We start from the raw sequence: 23,603 nt of genomic DNA on the forward strand, positions 1-23,603 counted from the left end.
TGATTTTAAATTGTATCATTATACCTTTACTGGTGAATTGGAATTTCACAAAACTTAGGAATATATATTTGATTATCTGATTCTACCAGGTGTAAACTTTTCTTATGGTGTTAATATTTGGAAGTTGGTATCTAAATCTGAAAGCTTACAAAAGTTCTTTTTCTTGCAACACATTTTCCTCAGAAAAACCCAAAATAAATGTTCTAATAGTAGGACTCAGAAAGGAAAAGTTTTAAAATACTATATGACACTACTTAGTAGATTTCTAAATGTTGTCATTCCTTGATTTACAAATGACCTACACCTATAAACACCTGCTTCTCTTAAATAACAGTTAAGAAACTATGAGAGTTACTAAATTAATTCCACAACAAACATTTATTGAGTGCCAACTACGTGCCAGCATTTTTCTGGATTAAAATGACAGAAAAGTAGAATAGGACTTCCCTGATGGTGCAGTGATTAAGAATCTGCCTGCCAATGCAGAGGACACGGGTTTGATCCCTGATCCAGGAAGATCCCACATCTTCCTAGGATGTTGCTTGCCATGGAGCAACTAAGCCCGTGCACCACAACTACTGATCTCACACTCCGCAACTACTGAGACCACATGTTGCAACTACTGAAGCCTGCAAGCCTAGAGCCGGTGCTCCGCAACAAGAGAAGCCACTGCAACGAGAAGCCCATGCACCGCAATGAAGAGTAGCGCCCCCCCACTCGCCACAACTAGAGAAAGCCCACAGGCAGCAACGAGGACCCACCGCAGTCCCCGGCCCCCCCCAAAAAAAGTAGAACAATGCCTTTGTTCTTATGGATATTACAGCGTGGTAGATAAACTAGACCATAAACAAATAGAAAGTAATGGGAGAAAAGAAACCATAAGTAAGTAAAGGAGGCAGGTGGGCAGCATTTATAGAAATGCAGAAATGAGAGCTCATGAGGCTCTAACACTGAGACGGAGCTGCTTAATAAGTTTCCTCTTCACATGAATTGTGGCACTTTGTTTTTGTAAGATTTTCCTATTCTTTTATTAAGAGGGACATAATTCACGTACCATAATTCACTTTAAAAAGTACAATTCAGTGGTCTTTAGTGTACTCACAAAGTCGTGCAACTGTTATTACTATCTAATTCCAGAACATTTGTGTCACCCCCAAAAGGAATTCCATATTCATTAGCAGACACTTCCCTTTCCCCCCTTTCTCCAGCTCCTGGCAACCACTAATATGCTTTCTGGCTCTATGAATCTGTCTTTTCTGGGTATTTCATATAAATGGAACATGTGGCCTTTTGTGACTGGCTTCTTTCACTTAGCAATCTTTTCAAAGTTCATCCATGATGTAGCATATATCAGTATTTCATTCCTTTTAATGGCCAAATAACATTTTGTTATATGGATATGACACATATCATATATGGATATGACACATCAGTTGATGGACATTTGGGTGTTTCCATTTTTTTGGCTATTAGGAATAAAGCTGCTAAGTACAAGTTTCTGTGTAGATGTATGTTTTCAATTCTCTTGGATGTATACCTAGGAGTGAAATTACCAAGTATATAGTAACTCTATATTACTCTATGTTCTATGAGGAATTGTAAAACTATTTTTGGAAGTGGCCATATCATTTATATTCCCATCAGCAATGTTATCAGGGTTCCAGTTTCTACACATACTTGGGATTTTTGTACGTCTCTTTTTTTTTTTGGTGGGGGGGTCATGCTGCACAGCATGCAGGATCTTAATCCCCCGACCAGGGATGGAACCCATGCCCCCTGCAATGGAAGCACGGAGTCTTAACCACTGGAATGCCAGGGAAGTCCCTCCCTTTTTAGTATAGCAATCTGAGTGGTCCTTGTAGCCATAAGTACTCTGGCTGTACTAGGTGCAAAGACAAGACATATTTTAGCAGGTTAAAAAAGGTCACATTTTAACCAACGAATGAGGAGCCAACATATAATGTAACAGAACTGCAGAATTTCTATAATTTTTGATAAAATACTAATGCAAAAATGAAACCCCAAATCTTTCATATATATATATATTTTTAGCGGTTTTTAAATTAGAGAAATTTGCACTTACCAAAGCAAATTCATCTACATGAATTCTTGTTTTTTCTATTTCTCCACCTACACATTCCGGGAGAACTGATGATTCGGCTCCTTTAACAAATAAAAGTTTCTCACCTAAAAAGAAAAATGAGTTATTAAGTTCTTAGTATTACATAACTAAAAATTCATGAACATTTAAATTGGTTACCTGAAGGTGCCTGAACAATTACACTCATTCTTCTACGATCTGAATTAAATTCCAGAATATGAAGCAGTTTGTACCTAAGGAAGAAAAAATAAGAAAGACAAAATCTGTACTTTTTTGAATATTAAGTGAATATTTGGAAAGAATCCCTATAAAAGATAAAATGGTTAATTTAGAACAAGAAATTAATCTCAGTTACATTTTTCAAGATGATGGATTATGAGTCATTAATAACACAAGACAGAAAAAGAAGGAACTGACATTTATTAAGTACTTACCAAATGCCACGTACTTTACATACCTTATATCATTTAATACCCATGAGAACCAAAGGAGGTAGGTCTTATCTCATTTTACAGGTGAGGACTATTAAACTCAGAAAGATACACTCATTTACCTTAAGTCAAATAAGCATGTGAATGGCACAGCAAGGAATGGAATACATATCTGCCCAGCTTCATGTTTTTCCTCACTAAAAAAGGTGACTGATTCTCAACTCTTTTTTCTGCCTAAACACACCTGAGAAATACGAACACTCACATTAGTAACAGAGGCTCATTACAGCAGTGATTCTGAACCTACGACAGGGCATGTGTGTGCAGTTGGGGGACACAAAGGCCTCTCTAGGGAGCTGTAAAAGAATTTGTGTGGATGGGTCAGGTGTGGATTGAAAAGTCTTCTAGATGAATTTATACAATGATGTACATATGGAATGTTTTGGCACATCTCAAAGAAAAACACTGAGTAGAATGGTTTATAAGTTGATAAAATGAGCTAGACAGGCTCCCAGATAAAAGTAGCCAAAGACTGGGCACTATTTAGTTCAGAAAAGCATAGTCTGGAAAAGCACAAGTGGAGCTGAGATATGATCAGAAATGATAAAACCACGAAAGATATGAATGTGATAAGAATGGACTAATTTATCAAACAGAGGAAATACTGGAAATAATACAACAGTTCCTTAATGTTTGAAAGATAAAAATCATAGGAAAGATAAGGAAGTTTTTATTTAGTGAGTAGAAATTTACAAAACTCATTATCCTAAGAATGTGTAAAAATAAACACATAAGTAAATTCAAGAAGCATTAAGCTAAACTACAGATGAAAGTTTCAGAGTATTATACTGTTACTACCATGATGAGATACAATGTAATACTGACATCATTCTAGAGCAGGTGTCAGTAAACTTTTCCTGTAAGGGGCCAGACAGTAAATACTTTAGGCTTTGAAGACCATATATGATCTCTGCTGCATATTTTTTTGCTTTGGAAAACACTTTAAAAATGTAATTTAGGGGGCTTCCCTGGTGGCGCAGTGGTTGAGAGTCCGCCTGCCGATGCAGGGGACGCGGGTTCGTGCCCTTGTCCGGGAAGATCCCACATACCGCGGAGCGGCTGGGCTCCTGAGCCATGGCCACTGAGCCTGCGTGTCCGGAGCCTATGCTCCGCAACGGGAGAGGCCACAACAGTGAGAGGCCCGCATACCGCAAAAAAAAAAAAAAAAAAAAATGTAATTTAGTTTGCAGGCTGTAGGCCAGATCTGGTTTCTGGGTCATAGTTTACCAATTCCTGTTCTATAGTAAACACTTAATATATAGAAAATTACAATATAGAAAAAAATTACCGTTCCAGTTTTCCAAGTGTTTTAACTTCCATAGTTTCTCCAGAATTGCCAATAAATACAATGCCAAATCTAGGGAATAAAAGGAGAAAGAAATATAAGATTTAAAGGATGATATTTTATAATTCACAATATAACTAACTTGAATAAAATCATTTAAAATATAAGTTTAAGATGTATTTTAAAGTTATTTCCTTTGAGTATAGGATTATTTTTAAGAACTTGAAGGATGAGAGTAGATCCAAAACAATACATACACAAGTATTTCTCACAAATTATATTGTTCATATTTCACAGTAACCAGACTTTTTTTTTTTTTTTTTTTTTTTTTAGTAATCAGACTTTTAAAGAGATCTCTTCAAAATATGACTTAATGCAAGCCTGACAACAAAATTAATGACATTTCAAATTCTCATTTAAAATACTTTTATGTGTAAATATACATATAAATAAAATACCTTTATGTGTAAAAAAAGTGTAAAAATAAAATAAAATACCTTTATGTTTCTGAATTTTGTCTGAGAATTTAAAATTATGTTCTTACATTTTCACATTTTCATTTAAAAGGTATTTTTCTGAAGATTTGAAAATTAAACTTAAACTACCTTGCAGCAGCTTCCACGAGAGCCTTTTCATCTGGTGAAGATGCATAGTACTCCAACTGGGAGGGTGCAAGGTTGGTTTGCCAGGGACCATCACCAATTCCATCAGTCTGAACACTGCTAATCTGCACAGTGTGACAGAGACTGACTGCTTTAAAGAAGAGATCATGTTCTTTAATCTGTAGAAACATAATTAATATTCATAATAAAATATACCAATACCAAAAAACATGCAGGAACATGTAGGAAACCAGAAACAAAATTCTAAAAAATGCCAATACAGCTCATAATTTGATAAACTAAGACGTAGAACCAGAGTGCCACAATTCTGAATTGCATAAATAACAGTTGGTTGCTTCTGAATCCCAAGAGTAAAATGTCACATTTGCTTATGACCCTTCAACATCTGAGTATATTTTTAGGAGGCATAAACAAATTGCAAGTAAAGGTGAAAACTCTTTTGTGGAAGAACTGAGATCTCAAAAACTCTATTAAGCTCTATTCCTTAACAAAGTCCTCTTTATTTCAAGGCAGAAAGGGCTTTCTTTAACTTAGTCCCGTTTAAATACCCAGAGAACTAAAGTAGATGCATACACACACACACACACACACACACACACACACACACACACACACACAATTTTTTTTTTTTGCGGTACGTGGGCCTCTCACTGTTGTGGCCTCTCCCGCTGCGAAGCATAGGCTCCAGACGTGCAGGCTCAGCGGCCATGGCTCACAGACCCAGCCGCTCCACGGCATGCGGGATCTTCCCGGACCGGGGCACAAACCCACATTCCCTGCATCGGCAGGGGGACTCTCAACCACTGCGCCACCAGGGAAGCCCTATATATTTTTTTTTAGTGGAACATTTTATTTATTTATTTATTTTTAATAGATCTTTATTGGAGTATAATTGCTTCACAATACTGTGTTACTTTCTGTTGCACAACAAAGCGAATCAGCCATACGTATACACATGTCCCCATATCCCCTTCCTCTTGAGCCTCCCTCCCTAAAGTAGATGCATATTAAGTGACAAACTGGCTTATGACTATAAATTTTCAGTGCTGAATCAAAGGCTAAACATTTCAAATGTATATTCCTTGCCCCACTAACACTTAAACTTTTTCTCCTACAACCCACCAACTAACAAAGAATTACTATTTCAAATGAAACTCCTATTTATTAACTTAAAAATTGCTTACTAGTTCAGTTTCATTTTCAGGACTGGTTCTGAAAGAGGAACTGGTTGCAAGATGGGATAAGTTGTTAAGATGGGATAAACTACTAAGATAAGATAAGTTTCCATCTGAAGAGTCTGGTGTTGGTCCTTCAGATACAAGTCTACCATTGATTTCTTGGTATTTTATACCATTAATTGAACATTCCCGAAACTGCATCTCGTTTTCGGTCAGTGTACCAGTTTTGTCTGTAAACACATACTCGACCTAGAAATAGAAAACAAAAGAAAACAAACCTTTATGTTCAGGGCATTATTTTAAACAAAAAAACTTTGTACTCTGGCTCCTGAAGTTGTTTACCTATTAACATTGATATAACATTTAACTCATGTTAAAAGTCTTACTTATAATCTGAGCACAAGCAAATAATTAAAGATGCCACAGAAACAAAACAGGGTAATACAAAATATTTAAAATCTATATACTCTTTGAAGTCTGTGGCATCTTTAGGTTCATGTTCATCTATAGAGTTGACTGATAATTTCTGCTGAACAAGCAGGAGAAATACGAACTGCAGTTATTCTCTCTGGGTAAACTGAGGAAAAGTCAATACTGATATTTGGGGATAACCCCCAAAAACAGCTGGGCTGCCAGGCTTTTCTAGGGAGAACTTTTGGACTTGTAAAGAAAACCAAAGATTAGCATTCATTTGAGGATATCCCCTTACATGAAAAGGCAAAGAGAGTCTAAAACAAATGACAGGCAGTTCCACGATAACACTGTCTTGAAAACACAAGAACTTATTACAATGAGACTGATATATAAGGGAACAATTTGAGCATAATATGAACTTTGCGTTTGATTATGAACAGTTTCATCTGTGAGAAACACTAGGTGAACACAGAAAACTGCATCCAGCATACATGAAATATACAAACCTCAAACAGCTAGTAGCTACTTCAGGTCACCATGTGTGTTATGAGCCATAACAATTCACATCTGGTATCATACTTTCCTTCTGTTTTCAGACAACCTTCCTTCCAATACTTCACAATAACACACAAATTGCAATACTTCTGATGGCCACTTTCACAAGAAAACTTCAGGTCATTTTCAAGATAAAGTGCCATATTTATTGTAGTATTTATGTATTTCTTAATAATCTAGCAAGCCCTGTTGTCATTAGGTTCTTATCTTTTTTGTTGTTTTTTGCGGTAAGCAGGCCTCTCACCACTGTGGCCTCTCCCGTTACGGAACACAGGCTCCAGACGCGCAGGCTCAGCGGCCATGGCTCACGGGCCCAGACACTCTGCAGCATGTGGGATCCTCCCGGACCGGGGCACGAACCCGCGCCCCTGCATCGGCAGGCGGACCCCCAACCACTGCGCCACCAGGGAGGCCCTTATTTTTTTATTTTAAATGTGTTACAAAGTTTTTGTTGTATCCCAATTCCATTTTCCCATAAGCCCTGTGTGTTTTTTTTTTTTTTTTTTTTTGCGGTACACGGGCCTCTCACCGTTGTGGCCTTCTCCCGTTGCGGAGCACAGGCTTATGGATGCGCAGGCTCAGCGGCCATGGCTCACGGGCCCAGCCACTCTGCGGCATGTGGGATCTTCCCGGACCGGGGCATGAACCCGTGTCCCCTGCATCGGCAGGCGGACTCCCAACCACTGCACCACCAGGGAAGCCCAGACCTGTGGTTTTTACTAAGTAATTTTGCATAGCACAGTGATTTTAGGAATGCATATGTCACATTACAGCGGAACTGATGTACTGAGAAAGGAACTAGGAAAAAACTGAGAAAATGCAACTAGCAGAAGGCTTTAAAGAAACTGTCATTAATATCCTCAAAGAGGTGAAAGAACAGATTATATTCAAGAAACAAGAATAAGATGTAATTAAAAGACGACCATTCTGGGAATTCCCTGGCTGTGCAGTGGTTAGGACTCTGCGTTCCCACTGCGGGGACATGGGTTCGATCCCTAGTAGGGGAACTGAGATCCCGCAAGCTGTGTGGCCAAAAAAAAAAAAAAAAAAAGACCATTCAGATATACTAGGATATTAGAAATTAAAAACATTACAATACAAATAAAAGAAATCAAAAGATAGGTGGAACCAGAGGGCAGACGGCAGAAGCAAGAAGAACTACAGTCCTGCAGTCTGTGTAAAAAAACCACATTCACAGAAAGACAGACAAGATGAAAAGGCAGAGGGCTATGTACCAGATGAAGGAACAAGATAAAAACCCAGAAAAACAACTAAATGAAGTGGAGATAGGCAACCTTCCAAAAATAAATTTCAGAATAATGATAGTGAAGATGATCCAGGACCTTAGAAAAAGAATGGAGGCAAAGATCGAGAAGATGCAAGAAATGTTTAACAAAGACCTAGAAGAATTAAAGAACAAACAAACAGAGATGAACAATACAATAAATGACAATGAAAACTACACTAGAAGGAATCAATAGCAGAATAACTGAGGCAGAAGAACAGATAAGTGACCTGGAAGACAGAATGGTGGAATTCACTGCTGTGGAACAGAACTAAAGAAAAAAGAATGAAAAGAAATGAAGACAGCCTAAGAGACCTCTGGGACAACATTAAACGCAACAACATTCGCATCGTAAGGGTTGCAGAAGAAGAGAGAGAGAAAGAACCAGAGAAAATATCTGAAGAAATTATAGTCAAAAACTTCCCTAACATGGGAAAGGAAATAGCCACCCGAGTCCAGGAAGCGCAGCGAGTCCCATACAGGATAAACCCAAGGAGAAACACGCCGAGGCACATAGTAATCAAATTGGCAAAAATTAAAGACAAAGAAAAATTATCAAAAGCAGCAAGGGAAAAACGACAAATAACATACAAGGGAACTACCATAAGGTTAACAGCTGATTTCTCAGCAGAAACTCTATAAGCCAGAAGGGAGTGGCATGATCTGCTTAAAGTGATGAAAGGGAAGAACCTACAGCCAAGATTACTCTACCCAGGAAGGATCTCATTCAGATTTGATGGAGAAATCAAAAGCTTTACAAATAAGCAAAAGCTAAGACAATTCAGCACCACCAAACCAGCTTTACAACAAATGCTAAAGGAACTTCTCTAAGCGGGAAACAAAAGAGAAGAAAAGGACCTACAAAAACAAACCCAAAACAATTCAGAAAATGGTCAGAGGAACATACATATCGATAATTACCTTAAACGTGAATGGATTCAATGCTCCAACCAAAAGACACAGGCTTGCTGAATGGATACAAAAACAAGACCCGTATATATGCCTGTCTACAAAAGACGCACTTCAGACCTAGGGACACATACAGACTGAAAGTGAGGGGATGTAAAAAGATATTCCATGCAAATGGAAACCAAAAGAAAGCTGGTATATCAATACTCATATCAGATAAACAGACTTTAAAATAATGTTACAAGAGACAAGGAAGGACACTACATAATGATCAAGGTATCGATCCAAGAAGAAGATATAACATTACAAATATATATGCACCCAACATAGGAGCACCTCAATACATAAGGCAACTGCTAACAGCTATAAAAGAGAAAATCGACAGCAACACAATAATAGTGGGGGACTTTAACTCCTCACTTACACCAATGGGCAGATGATCCAAAATGAAAATAAATAAGGAAACAGAAGCTTTAAATGACACAAAAGACCAGATAGCATTAATTGATATTTATAGGACATTCCATCCAAAAATAGCAGATTACACTTTCTTCTCAAGTGCGCACGAACATTCTCCAGGATAGATCACATATTGGGTCACAAATCAAGCCTCAGTAAATTTAAGAAAATTGAAATCATATCAAGCATCTTTTCTGACCACAACACTATGAGATTAGAAATGAATTACAGGGGAAAAAAACGTAAAAAACACAAACACATGGAGGCTAAACAATACGTTACTAAATAACCAAGAGATTACTGAAGAAATCAAAGAGGAAATCAAAAAATACCTACAGACAAATGACAATGAAAACACGATGATCCAAAACCTATGGGATGCAGCAAAAGCAGTTCTAAGAAGGAAGTTTATAGCTATAAAAGCCAACCTCAAGAAAGAAGAAAACTCTCAAGTAAACAATCTAACCTTACACCCAAAGGAACTAGAGAAAGAAGAACAAACAAAACCCAGAGTTAGCAGAAGGAAAGAAATCATAAAAATCAGAGCAGAAATAAATGAAATAGAAACAAAGAAAACGATAGCAAAGATCCAATAAAACTAAAAGCTGGTTCTTTGAGAAGATAAACAAAATCGATAAACCATTAGCCAGACTCATCAAGAAAAAGAGGGAGAGGACTCAAATCAATAAAATTAGAAATGAAAAAGGAGAAGTTACAACAGACACCACAGAAATACAAAGCATCCTAAGAGACTACTACAAGCAACTCTATGCCAATAAAATGGACAACCTGGAAGAAATGGACAAATTCTTAGAAAGGTATAACCTTCCAAGACTGAACCAGGAAGAAACAGAAAATATGCACAGACCAATCACAAGTAATGAAATTGAAACTGTGATTAAAAATCTTCCAACATGGGCTTCCCTGATGGCACAGTGGTTGAGAGTCCGCCTGCCGATGCAGGGGATAAGGGTTCGTGCCCCGGTCCGGGAAGATCCCATGCCACAGAGCGGCTGGGACCGTGAGCTATGGCCGCTGAGCCTGCGCGTTTGGAGCCTGTGCTCTGCAATGGGAGAGGCCACAACAGTGAGAGGCCCACGTACCGAAAAAAAAAAAAAAAAAACTTCCAACAAACCAAAGTCCAGGACCAGACGGCTTCACAGGTGAATTCTATCAAACGTTTAGAGAAGAGTTAACATCCATCCTTCTCATACTTTTCCAAAAAACTGCAGAGGAAGGAGCACTCCCAAACTCATTCTATGAGGCCACCATCACCCTGATACGAAAAGCAGACAAAGATACCACAAAAAAAGAAAATTACAGACCAATATCACTGATAAATATAGATGCAAAAATCCTAACAAAATACCAGCAAACAGAATCCAACAACACATTAAAAGGATCATACACCACGATCACGTGGGATTTATCCCAGGGATGCAAGGACTCTTCAATATACGCAAATCAATCAATGGGATACACCATATTAACAAACTGAAGAACAAAAACCATGATCATCTCAGTAGATGCAGAAAAAGCTTTTGACAAAATTCAACACCGATTTATGATAAAAACTCTCCCGAAAGTGGGCATAGAGGGAACCTACCTCAACATAATAAAGGCCATATATGACAAACCCACAGCAAACATCATTCTCAATGGTGAAAAACTGAAAGCATTTCCTCTAAGATCAAGAACGAGACAAGGATGTCCACTCTCACCACTATTATTCAACATAGTTTTGGAAGTCCTAACCATGGCAATCAGAGAAGAAAAAGAAATAAAAGGAATACAAATTGGAAAAGAAGAAGTAAAACTGTCACTGTCTGCAGATGACATGATACTATAAATACAGAATCCTAAAAATGCTACCAGAAAAATACTAGAGCTCATCAATAAATTTGGTAAAGTTGCAGGATACAAATTAATGCACAGAAATCTCTTGCATTCGTATACACTAATGATGAAAAATCTGAAAGAGAAATTATGGAAACACCCCCATTTACCACTGCAACAAAAAGAATAAAATACCTAGGAATAAACCTACCTAGGGAGACAAAAGACCTGTATACAGAAAACTATAAGACACTGATGAAAGAAATTAAAGATGATACCAACAGATGGAGAGATATAGCATGTTCTTGGACTGGAAGAATCAATAGTGAAAATGACTGTACTACCCAAAGCAATCTACAGATTCAATGCAATCCCTATCAAATTACCAATGGCACTTTTTACGGAACTAGAACAAATCATCTTAAAATTTGTATGGAGACACAAAAGACCCCGAATAGCCAAAGCAGTCTTGATGGGAAAAAACGGAGCTGGAGGAATCAGACTCCCTGACCTCAGACTATACTACAAAACTACAGTAATCAAGACAATATGGTACTGGCACAAAAACAGAAATACAGATCAATGGAACACGATAGAAAGCCCAGAGATAAACCCACGCAACTATGGTCAACTAATCTATGACAAAGGAGGCAAAGATATATGATGGAGAAAAGACAGTCTCTTCAGTAAGTGGTGCTGGGAAAACTGGACAGCTACATGTAAAAGAATGAAATTAGAACACTTCCTAACACCACACACAAAAATAAACTCAAAATGGATTCGAGACGTAAATGTAAGACCCGACACTATAAAACTCTTAGAGGAAGACATAGGAAGAACACTCTTTCACATAAATCACAGCAAGATCTTTTTTGATCCACTCCTAGAGTAATGGAAATAAAAACAAAAATAAACAAATGGGACCTAATGAAACTTCAAAGCTTTTGCACAGCAAAGGAAACCATAAATACGAAAAGACAACCCTCAGAATGGGAGAAAATATTTGCAAACGAATCAACAAAGGATTAAGCCCCAAAATATATAAACAGCTCATGCAGCTCAATGTTAAAGAAACAAACAACCCAATCCAAAAATGGGCAGAAGACCTAAACAGACATTTCTCCAAAGAAGACATGCAGATGGCCAAGAAGCACATGAAAAGCTGTTCAACATCACTAATTATTAGAGAAATGCAAATCAAAACTTCAATGAGGCATCACCTCACACCAGTTAGAATGGGCATCATCAGAAAATCTACAAACAACAAATGCTGGAGAGGGTGTGGAGAAAAGGGAACCCTCTTGCACTGTTGGTGGGAATGTAAATTGATACAGCCACTATGGAGAACAATATGGAGGTTCCTTAAAAAAGTAAAAATAGATTTACCATATGATCCAGCAATCCCACTACTGGGTATATACCCAGAGAAAACCATAATTCAAAAAGACACATGCACCCCAATGTTCACTGCAGCACTATTTACAACAGCCAGGTCATGGAAGCAACCTAAACGCCCATCGACAGATGAATGAATAAAGAAGATGTGGTACATATATACAATGGAATATTACTGAGCCATAAGAAGGAACGAAATTGAGTCATTTGTTGAGCCGTGGACGGATCTAGAGAGTGTCATACAGAGTGAAGTAAGTCAGAAAGAGAAAAACAAAGATTGTTTATTAATGCATGTATGTGGAACCTAGAAAAATGGTACAGATGAGCCAGTTTGCAGGGCAGAAGTTGAGACACAGATGTAGAGAACAGACATATGGACACCAAGTGAGGAAAACCGCCATGGGGGATGGTGGGGATGGTGTTGTGCTGAATTGGGCGATTGGGATTGACATGTATACACTGATGTGTATAAAATTGATGACTAATAAGAATCTGCAGTATAAAAAACAATGCAAAAAAAAAGATAGGTGGAAAGATAAAGTTCATGAATTCTCCCAAAAAGATTATAAAAACAGAGAAATTAAAATTGAAAGTCAAAGAAATCAGAGAGTCAAGATAAATGATCTGACATCCAAAATAATAAATTTCAAAAGAAAATCCCATAAAACATAAAAAGACACTTTACCAAAGAAATAATATAAGAAAAATTCCTAGAACTGAAGGACTTGTGTTTCCAGGCAAAAAGGGCTCACAGAGTTTATTGCCCAATGAAAGAAAAAAAAAAAGACTCACACCAAGGTATATCATAAAATTTCAGATTCATTGAATAAAGGAAAGATCCTAAAACACTAAACACTTCCAGAGATAAAACAGATCACACATAAAGAACTGAGAATCAGAATGGCATTGGATTTCTAAAAAAAACACTGGAAGCTAGAAATAAATGAAGAAATGCTTTTGAAATTTTGAGGAAAAATAATTTCCAACCTGGCATGTGTTACCCAGATAAATTATTTTTTTTAAGATTTGTTTATTATTTATTTATTTTATTAATATTTTATTTTTGGGGGGGCTGTGTTGGGTCTTATCTGCAGCACATGGGATCCTCGTTGAAGCATGCGGGATCTTTCATTATGGTGCGCGGGCTCCTCGTTGGAGTGCACGGGCTCCTCACTGGAGTGTGCGAGCTCAGTAGTTGCTGCACGTGGGATCTTAGTTGCCCTGCGGCATGTGGGATCTTAGTTCCCTGACCAGAGATCAAAGCCGCGTCCCCTGCACTGCAAGGCAGATCCCTTACCACTGGACCACCAGTGAAGTCCCTACCCAGCTAAATTACTAATCAAGTGTAAGAAGGGAATAAAGATATTTTCAGACGTGCGAAGTTTCAAAGTATTTCCCTGTTATGCATCCTTTTTCAAGAAGTTATTAGATGTGTTCCACCAAAATAAGAGAATAATCAACAGGTGGGAAGACATGGGATCCAGAAGACAGGAAATCCAAAACGGGTGGGAGACAAAGGAAGTTCTAGGGTGACGGAAAAGCAAGTCCACGGTGACAGCAGAGAAGCAGGCCCAGAAAGAAGTCCAAATTGAAGCAGAAAAATAAAAGGCTTCAAAACAGAAAGTCAGCGAGATAACAAGAAAGAGAAAGGAAATCCTAGATTACCTGGTGTGTTTGAATACGTGGAGAGATGGTTCATATACTTGTCAGAGATTTGTTTGTGGTAAATGAAAATTAAGCAAATAAAAAACAGAGCAATTAACTCCAGCAAAACCAAAATACATAAGAAAGAAAAATGTAAGTATAGTATTACAAAGAGAACAAGGAATTAGTAAATAATACCAAAACAGTCCTAATAATGTAAATGAATATTTATTAAATCCCAAATTGTGATTTAACAATACTGGGGTGTCATGGGGAGGCAAAGTTGGATATGTCTGGGTATGCGTGTGGAAGGAGTAGTGTAGTATTATATGTTTAGATTCCATAGTAAATAATGTCTCAAATTTAAAAATCAAGAAAGAATACTATATAGAAATACAGTGCTAAGTAATGAAAAAAGCAGCTTAAGATTTCAAAATGGGAAACAAGAAATTAGGTGTGGAGCAAAGAAAGTGTGGCTGTTTTTTGGTATAAGCCTTGTAATATTTAGTTTTATTAGTCTTTGTACACTTATTATTTTGATAAAAATAACAAATTAGAAAAAAAAAACGGATCATTTTTACCTGTCCAAGTTCTTCATTCAGATCAGAAGTATTGACTTGAGCTTTCTGATCTGATTCTTCATGATAGAGATCAAGATCCCAGCCAATAAAAAATGATCCAAGAAATTTCTGCATTTCAACTGTCACATATAATGAAATTGGAATGATGAAATTGTAGAGTACCAAAAAAGCAAGGAAGTCTGAAATAAATTTCAGAATCTAGGGGAAAAAAATGATTGCTTGATAAGACAAAAATATGAAGGAAATTATCGGATAGTTTCATATCTCAACAGACCATCAACTATATTCTGAAGCAGAAAAGTCTCATGAAATGAAATTCATTTACTGAATTGTCTTTTTAACAGATTTCCTTTGGTTATTTTATTGCTCATTAGAATCTTGAACAAATTAAAAGAAGAAAGGTTAGAACCAAATTACTTAATTTGTTACTTTTTAGAAGCTACCAGAAAAGCCTGGTGTGACTGAAATTACTTATGACAAAATTATAATTAGAACCTCTGTAGCATACTTACCATTCTATTTCTACACATCAAAATCACAGATAACTAAAAACTGACGGTAATTTTAAAAATGCAAAATAATTGCTAGGCTAGAACTGCTAGAAATTAAAACTCTCAATTACAGATTACACAGGAATAGCCTACTTCAATGGCCTAGCAGTTCCACATTTTAAAATATGTTCTGTAAAAGATAAAATACCTAATTGTAAATGATACTGAAAATATGTTCCTGTGATTATCTGCTTTTTGGTCTCTTGACATTCAAACTTATCTTCCAATATTTGCACTTTAATCTAAAGTGAAATTTGGAGAACAATTTACCAAAACTGCACGTTAACTTCTCCTGGTAGTCCATATTTACTCAGTTTAAAACTTTTTATGACATAATTCGTATTTACTTCATACCACCAATATATTGACAGTAAGACTCCTTGAATTATTCTGATAGAAGTGAAAATTCTATTTACATACAGTAAGTAGAATAAAAATTTCAATTTGTATTACTGAAGTGGAATGCCAATACAGATGACTTAAATGTCTGTGATCTCTTAATTATTCAAGTCATGCCATAGGGAATATAACTGCTTATGCTGTAAAATGTAAAAAGCATACCAGTACAAACATGCTGGCTACTCTTCACGTGCAATAACCTTTTGTCACCCTTCAATAGTGATAGTTTTAGGGACGACAGTGGTCACTCCTATCAGAAGTCACTACCAAAGCATTAAAAGAAATAAAATTTCCAAAGAATAAAATTTTCTTTGTAACAGAGTCAAGAACACCATGAAGTACCTTACTACTATTTCTTTGATGTTCTGTTTTTTGGTTATACCAAGGTTCATCCCATTTTTCTTCAGCTTGCCATGTATATTTCAAGATAGTACTGATGATGGCTTCAGAAATAAGAATTATTAGATAAATTATCAAAAATGTATTCATTGACCTGAAATGAAGAAAGAGAATATAAAATGTATCAATTATATGTTACTATACTCATTTGTTTGGAAATTAACATTGGTATTAAATAAGATACTAAATATCAATATATAAGATATAACGGTAGCTATTTAAAGGACACAGTCTATGTTTTTAAGAAATGACCATTCAATTCAATCCATTTACTAGAAATAAAAGAACAGATACATAAGATTACAAGCATATTTACTATAGTTAACTACTGTTCAAAATGCTTATAGTGGGCTTCTCTGGTGGTGCAGTGGTTAAGAATCCACCTGCCAACGCAGGGACATGGGTTTGAGCCCTGGTCTGGGAAGATCCCTCATGCTGCGGAGCAACTAAGCCCACGTGTGCCACAACTACTGAGCCTGCGCTCTAGAGCCTGCGAGCCACAACTAGAGAAAGCCTGCACACAGCAACGAAGACCCAATGCAGCCAAAAATAAATAAATAAATAATTTTTTTTAAAAAAAAAAAGAAGAAGAGCACATTTCTGCATTAGCGTGTCCCAGGAAGAAGAGAGACATGAGAGGCAACGCTGAGTCATCCCAGCTCCTCTCAGCTGACCCTCAGCCAATCCACTCATCTGTGACAATGAATGGAAGTGAATGAGTTGTAGGACAGTTTATGATGCAGCAATTTGGTGGCAGTAGCTCACTGGTACACCCTCTATGTTAGTACTTCCCCTCAGCCAATAAACCTACCTAAGTCTCCCATTAGGCAGGGAGACTCCCAAAAGTCTTTTCTTTGGGGGGGAAAAAAATTGAAATCTTGCCATCTGTGACAACATGGATGAATCTAGAGGTTATTATGCTAAGTCAGACAGAAAAAGACAAATACCGTATGATCTCACTTATATGTGGAATCTAGAATAACAAAACAGGGACTTCCCTGGTGGTCCAGTGGTTAAGACTCTGCTTTCCAATGCAGGGGGTGTGGGTTCGATCCCTGGTCAGGGAGCTAAGAACACACACACAGTCCCTGGTTGGGACGCTAAGATCCCACATGCCTTAAAAAATCCAAAAACATAAAACAGAAGCAACATTGTAACGAATTCAATAAAGACTTTCAAAAATGGTCCACATCAAAAAAATAAATAAATAAAAATTTAAAAAATTAAAAAACAAAACAAAATGAAAACAGACTCATAGATACAAATAGGTGGTTGCTTGCTGGTATTGGGGGGATGGGTAAAATAGGTGAAAGGGATTAAGAGGTATAAACCTTGGGTTATAAAATAAGTAAGCCATGAGAATGTAATATACAGCATAAGGAATATGGTCAATATTATTGCAGTAACTTTGTATGGGGCCAGACAATTACTAGACTTACTGTGGTCAACATTTCATAATGTATGCAAATGTCAAATCACTATGTACTACACCTGAAACTAACATAATATTTTACGTCAACTATATTTCAATAAATTAAAATTAAATAAATAAAAATGAGAAACCATCCCTATCTTCAAGGATACCATCGTTTGTTGACTTGAAATATATATTTTTATATACATATTTTCTACATATAGAATAATATACATAGCAATAGTAATATTGGGACTTCCATGGTAGCTCAGTGGTTAAGACTCTGCGCTCCCAATGCAGGGGGCCTGGGTTTGATCCCTGGTCAGGGAACTAGATCCCACATGCATGCCACAACTAAGAGTTCACATGTTGCAACTAAGGAGCCCTCAAGCGACAACTAAGGACCTGCCTGCTTCAACTAAGACCCAGTGCAAGAAAATAAATTAATTTTTTAAAAGTCCTATTTATGTGTAAATAAATGAAAATAGTTTTCTTACTTTTCTACTGCAGATCGTTTCTGTGATTTGCTCTTGTAATTTAATGCCATCTTAGTTTCCATTCCAGTATACACAGCAACACCTGCAAAACAAACAGTCTTAAGATAATCCTCTACCATGTTTCACAAAAGAAATGTACTCACTAGCACGAAAGAAAATCTAAGAAACTGTATCATCTGAGAGTTGTCAGAATTTGGCTTTCCTTTAAGTCTTTCTGGAGTTTTTTTTAAAAGGCTTTCCAAGTGCAATTTTGGGAAATTCCAGTCATTCAACCGGTTGAATGAGGAAGGCATGTGGGTTCTGTTCCTGAATTATAACTGGGATATCTGAATGAAAGAGGTATTATTTGAGTTGGAATGGATGGAGGAAAGAATTCGGAAAGATAAAGAAGGCAGGGAAGGCCATTACAGACAGAGCAAACAGTGTTAACAAAGACAAATAGAAAAGCGCTTTCTGTTAGGCTGTAACAATGGATTGGCGTCAGTTTGAAAGACCTTGAATGCCAGAATCTGGAGTCTAGACATAATCTCATAAGCACTGGAAAGATAATATGGAATGTCAGAGTAAATGAAATAAACACAAGGAAAGTGCTATTTTAAAAATATGTGCCTACGTGAATGACTGAGATGAGAATGACAGTAATAAGGGGACTAAAACTGGGGTAGGACCAGTCTTATTTAAAAACTTTGGAGTTAGAGCTTGGTTTGAAGGCTAGCTCTGCCACTTATCAGTTCTGTGACCTTGAGTAAGTTATCTAATCTTTCTGAGTCTCAATTTCCCCATCTTTAAATGGGAAAAATACCTAATAAAACTGGTATGAGAGTTGTGTGGCAGATTAGCAAAATGCCTAGAAACAGAAAGACGATCAATAATTGGAATTTTCACTATTGGAATTATCCTTCCAAGGCAGGGATTACAACTCAAATGATAAAGGGCACCAAAATTATAGAAATGTGAGAAATGAGACAAAATGGTACAACACAGAGAGGTGGTGCTGAGGAAAACAACAGCAGACCCATTTAAAGGCATTCAAATACACGTTTCCTAAATTGAGTGTGAAAGGTGTTACTGCTAGAGAGGTGTTAAAATACAGCATTACACGAGAGGGCCTAAAAGCCCTGGAGGTTTTCTCTGGCTTCTGCCATTAAAACTTTACTATGGTCCCCTTTTTAAAACTGTGGTAAAATACACATAACATACAGTTTACCTTTTTAATACAATTCAGTGGCACTTAGTTACATTCACAATGTTGTGCAACCATCCTATCTAAGTTGAGAATATTTCATCACCCGCCCCCCCGCCAAAAAAATCCTGTACCAATTAAACAATCATTCCCAATTCCCCTCCACTCCCCAGATGCTGGGAACCACTAATCTACTTTCTGTCTCTATGAATTTGCCTGTTTTGGGTTTTAAGTATAAATGGAATCATACAATATGTGGCCTTTTGTGTTTGACTTCGTTCACTAAGCATAATGTTTTCAAAGTTTATATATGTTGTAGCATATATCAGTACTTCATTTCTTATGGATGAATAATACTCCATTACTTAGATATCCTACACTTTGTTTATCCATTCATTAGTTGGTAGACATTTGGGCAGTTTCTACCCTTTGGCTATTGTGAACAGTGCTGCTATGAACATTCTCATACAAGCCTTTGTTTGAGCACCTGTCTTCTTCAATTCTTTAGGGTATATAGCTAGAAGCAGAATTGCTGAGTGATACAGTAATTCTATGTTTAACTTATTGAGGAATTGCCAAACTATTTTCCACAGCAGCTGCAACATTCTACACTCCCACCAGCAATGTATGAGGGTTCCAGTTTCTCCACATTTTTGCCATACTAGTTATATTCCTTTTTAAAAAATATATGGAATTCTTTATCAGAGAGCCTAATACTGAGAGATAAGATACAGTACAGTTAACAGGAAAGAAGAGACTGAGGAAGAAGAGCTCAAAAGCTGTAAATATTCAGTGAATAACACAAGCTGGCCAGAATATGACGGGCCATTCCTGAAAGGCGAGGAGCCAGTTGACAGCTACAGGTTATCACTGACTTCACAATTTACCTAGAGTTGACTCAAAGCATAATGAATCAGTTTAGCTCGACAATGCAAGAGCACTATTTATTCATCCTTTTGATCCAGTCAGTGTATGTTCCAACAGTATCTGTTATATAGTCACAGATCAATAAGAATTCATTGAATGAATAAACAGATGAACAAATGAGTCAGCAGTTTTAACAATCCAATCTAAGAATAATCATAATGGAATTTTATACAAGTGGTTTACTGCACCAAGGTGTCAGAGTATATAGTTCTCAACACCATTAACAGAAGTGCCAGAATTATCTTAGCATGGAGTATTCACGAAGAAAATATAAGAGCAAGGTTCTAACCTATTACTCAAAAATAGGAATTAAGAAAAAATATAACACAAAATTATATTAATACAATCTTTGAAAGAAAATTATCATAGACAATACATTATCTAACCAAAAGACCACAAATACTGTGCTTTTAAAAATACTTCATATAAAGCATCAAAACGAATCTATAATTTAAAATTTTCAATATATACAAACCAAAAATTTCTTTTGTGTTTTTTAATCTGGCTCCACGAAGCAAGAGACTCTCTGGCCCCAGAGGTCTAGGGAAAAAATAACCAAAATCATTGAATATATTAAAATTTCAATTAAATTTTAAAATGGCATCTTTAACAGACAGAAGGTACTTCAGCTATACTTATAACAATGCTTTCATATAAAACCAAAATCTCTGCTACTGTAAAGCTGTCGAGGTCAATCATGCTGCTAGTTACCATAACAACAAATATCTGCCTTAGCATTTCAGTCATTTTAAGATCAATGGCTCAGAAATAAGACTATGCCTGTAGATAAAATCACAAAGCCACTTGTTTCAGAAGTTTAAACATAAAACTCAACAAAACCAAAAATTAAGCAATGATTTTAAAATGTTTTACACAAGATAAAATTCTGAGCAAAATCAATTAACATTTTTCAAAGGGAAAATACAGAATTAAAATGCAGTGTAAACAGGTTGTGTGAAGAATAAAATGCAAAATAAACATAAATTGTAGTATGATTTGTATATAACTGCATGAGTTCTGCACAATTAAAATTATACTAGGTTATAGAAGATAACATAGTAAGTGAGTTAGTACTTTTTCTAGGCAAGATCAACACTACAACTTGACTACTTGCATTGCATACTTCTTGGAGCACAGGTCTTCTTGCTGTTTGAATTTCTCTCCATAAAGGAGATATAAAACGAGAAGAAATAACTAGAAAGGAAAATTGTATTTTCTTAGTGATAGCAAATGATAAGACTCTGGTATGGATAAGTAAAAAAGCCTTGATTTTGTTGATATTCCTTATCATAAGGCTTTTCTGAAATATACATACACAGTTATCCAAATCAAACAGAATCTGAACCAATTCTGAAGAGGTCTGCAAACCTAAACACTGTAAAAAAAATAATCCAATGAACACAGTCGGTGGGGGGCCAGGTGTTTGGGCTATGGTTAACAAGTATGGTTTTATTATATAGTCGTATCTGGAGCACCCTGAATGGATATTCCAAAATCAATTATTCAGGAGCCATATTATAGCTCTTTTCTACTTGGTTTTGGTTCCAGCAATGAATAGAAAAACTTTGAGCTCATGTTGGCATATAAAATTGGGATATAATGATAGAAAGCTTCAAATTAAAAGATAATTCATCAGTTCACTCTGGTTGCTTTAGCAAAGAACATGGCTCTTTTTTTTTTAAAAAACCATTCTACCTGCTAAGGTAACATAATTGATCTTTTCCTTTACCAGCCACAATATCTTAATGCAATCCATACTACGTATCCACACATGCATCCCAATATGTCACTGTAGAAATCAAAATAAAACCCAGTCACTGTTATTCAGCAGGGGTCCTACACTTAAAAAGACCTTGTTACAGTTTATTGAACGTGCTCCTGTATTGACTTTTATTAAAAGTGTGAATCCATGCTGATGCATATTTTTGGTAGCTTGTCTTGAGGATTTCATTTTTAAAAATTCTCAACTCTTTATGTCAGTGACTTATTTCATGCAGTCAGTATAAATTGAACGTCTCCAGAAAAGAGGTGGAGTGCTAAGTTAACTAGAAGTTCAAGGGCTGATTCCAAGGTTTTTTCTAAATTCAGCTTTGTGGTCATGAGTAACAATGTAATCTCACCCTATCAGAAAATCTTTGAAATGAGCCAAAGCCTTTCATGTAGGTACCAGAAATTAACCTGAATATTGAGGGAAAACAAATCAAAACAACCAACCAACCAAATAACCAATCAGAAGAGTATATAAGAAGTTACTGGCCAATAAATACTCTAGTTTGTAAGGAATGATCTTGAAGTGAAGAAGACCATAATATTTTTATTTGTTAAACATTACATAAGACATTTTTTGTATTAGAGACTTATGTGGTGGTACGTTTAGATGTGTAAGGATCTGGATAGGGACCACTATGATTCCTTTATGTTACTACCCAATATATCAGACAAAGAAATATGAGTAGACAAATAATCTTACTAAATGTTTTTGATGTCATTTCCTGGCATTTGCTTCATCCTCATCTCATCTGCTGCTGCTAGAAATTACTAGAAGATGAAATGCTAAATGTTTTTAAATTAACCCTTTCCCATGATATGGGATATGGATATACTTGATTTTAGTCCCTCCCCCAAACAATTCTCACTTATAAGCGATTGGATAATACAAATTTATTCTTACCTTACAATTTCTTCCATTTGTTGAGTTATTATCATTCGTCCCATGAATCTATCAAAGAATTCACTATGTTACAAAAAAACTAATGAATGATACATTACTTATGACATCAATGGGTGGAAAATTTTAAGACAGTTCTGGCACTATTCTTAGATACGAAACAAAACCAACCTTTTGCATATATGAATGGTCCAATATTCATGTTAGAAATTACAAAGGTAAATCAGTCATTAAGCTTTAAAAAATTAATATTCTTAGAGTCCCAGGGAGCGATCAGGGGTGCTGTTTGTCTTACCATCCTCTTCTGCTTCACCCCTTTCCCTTTCCTGAACTGTTTTGTGGAGGAGCAGTGTAAAGCCTTCCCTCACTATGAAGTGTGCTCCTTGCCATCTGCTGCATAATCTTCCTGGGCTTCGCAGATGATGTACTGAATCTGCACTGGCGCTATAAGCTGCTGCTGCTGCCCACAGCTGCCTCACACTACTTCTCCTCATGGTCTATTTCGCCAACTTTGGCAACACGACCTTTTTGGTACCCAAGCCTTCTGCCCAATTCTTGGCCTGCATCTAGACTTGGGGATCCTGTACTATGTCTACATGGGGCTGCTGGCAGCGTTCTGTACATGACCCTCGTCAACTTGCTACTTAAAGTCTTTGGGCCCATGCATTAGAGAAACCTCACTCTGTTCCTGCTGCTGCTACATGTCATGGGCAGTGTTGTCACCTTCTCCAATGGGTACCAGCTTGTCGAACTCTTCTGTGATGTCTGAGTCCCCTAATCCACTGCCCTTTGCTTCACAGCCTCCAGGG

The 23,603-nt window shown here is 36.6% G+C and overlaps 1 protein-coding gene across 9 annotated transcripts in view; it reads right to left on the reverse strand.

Annotated features, from left to right (window-relative positions):
* Nucleotides 1-23,603, reverse strand: part of ATP11B (ATPase phospholipid transporting 11B (putative)) — a 133,278-nt gene that overhangs the window by 64,199 nt on the left and 45,476 nt on the right. For all 9 annotated transcript variants that reach the window (XR_003433584.1, XM_027110931.1, XM_027110966.1 and 6 more), the window contains 10 exons: nucleotides 22,798-22,845; nucleotides 20,602-20,666; nucleotides 18,017-18,098; nucleotides 16,049-16,199; nucleotides 14,757-14,954; nucleotides 5,685-5,927; nucleotides 4,483-4,658; nucleotides 3,881-3,949; nucleotides 2,261-2,334; nucleotides 2,084-2,187 (listed from right to left, as the gene is read on the reverse strand). Coding sequence is in view for 8 of the 9 variants with exons in the window: in XM_027110931.1 (XP_026966732.1) it covers nucleotides 2,084-2,187; nucleotides 2,261-2,334; nucleotides 3,881-3,949; nucleotides 4,483-4,658; nucleotides 5,685-5,927; nucleotides 14,757-14,954; nucleotides 16,049-16,199; nucleotides 18,017-18,098; nucleotides 20,602-20,666; nucleotides 22,798-22,845 (1,210 nt within the window). In the remaining variant the exon portion in view is untranslated. The remainder of the gene's footprint in view (nucleotides 1-2,083; nucleotides 2,188-2,260; nucleotides 2,335-3,880; nucleotides 3,950-4,482; nucleotides 4,659-5,684; nucleotides 5,928-14,756; nucleotides 14,955-16,048; nucleotides 16,200-18,016; nucleotides 18,099-20,601; nucleotides 20,667-22,797; nucleotides 22,846-23,603) is intronic.

Source organism: Aethalodelphis obliquidens, unplaced genomic scaffold, assembly GCF_003676395.1.
Source record: "Aethalodelphis obliquidens isolate GAN/ISIS:26980383/991018 unplaced genomic scaffold, ASM367639v1 scaffold1, whole genome shotgun sequence".
In the NCBI taxonomy this organism is placed as follows: domain Eukaryota; kingdom Metazoa; phylum Chordata; class Mammalia; order Artiodactyla; family Delphinidae; genus Aethalodelphis; species Aethalodelphis obliquidens.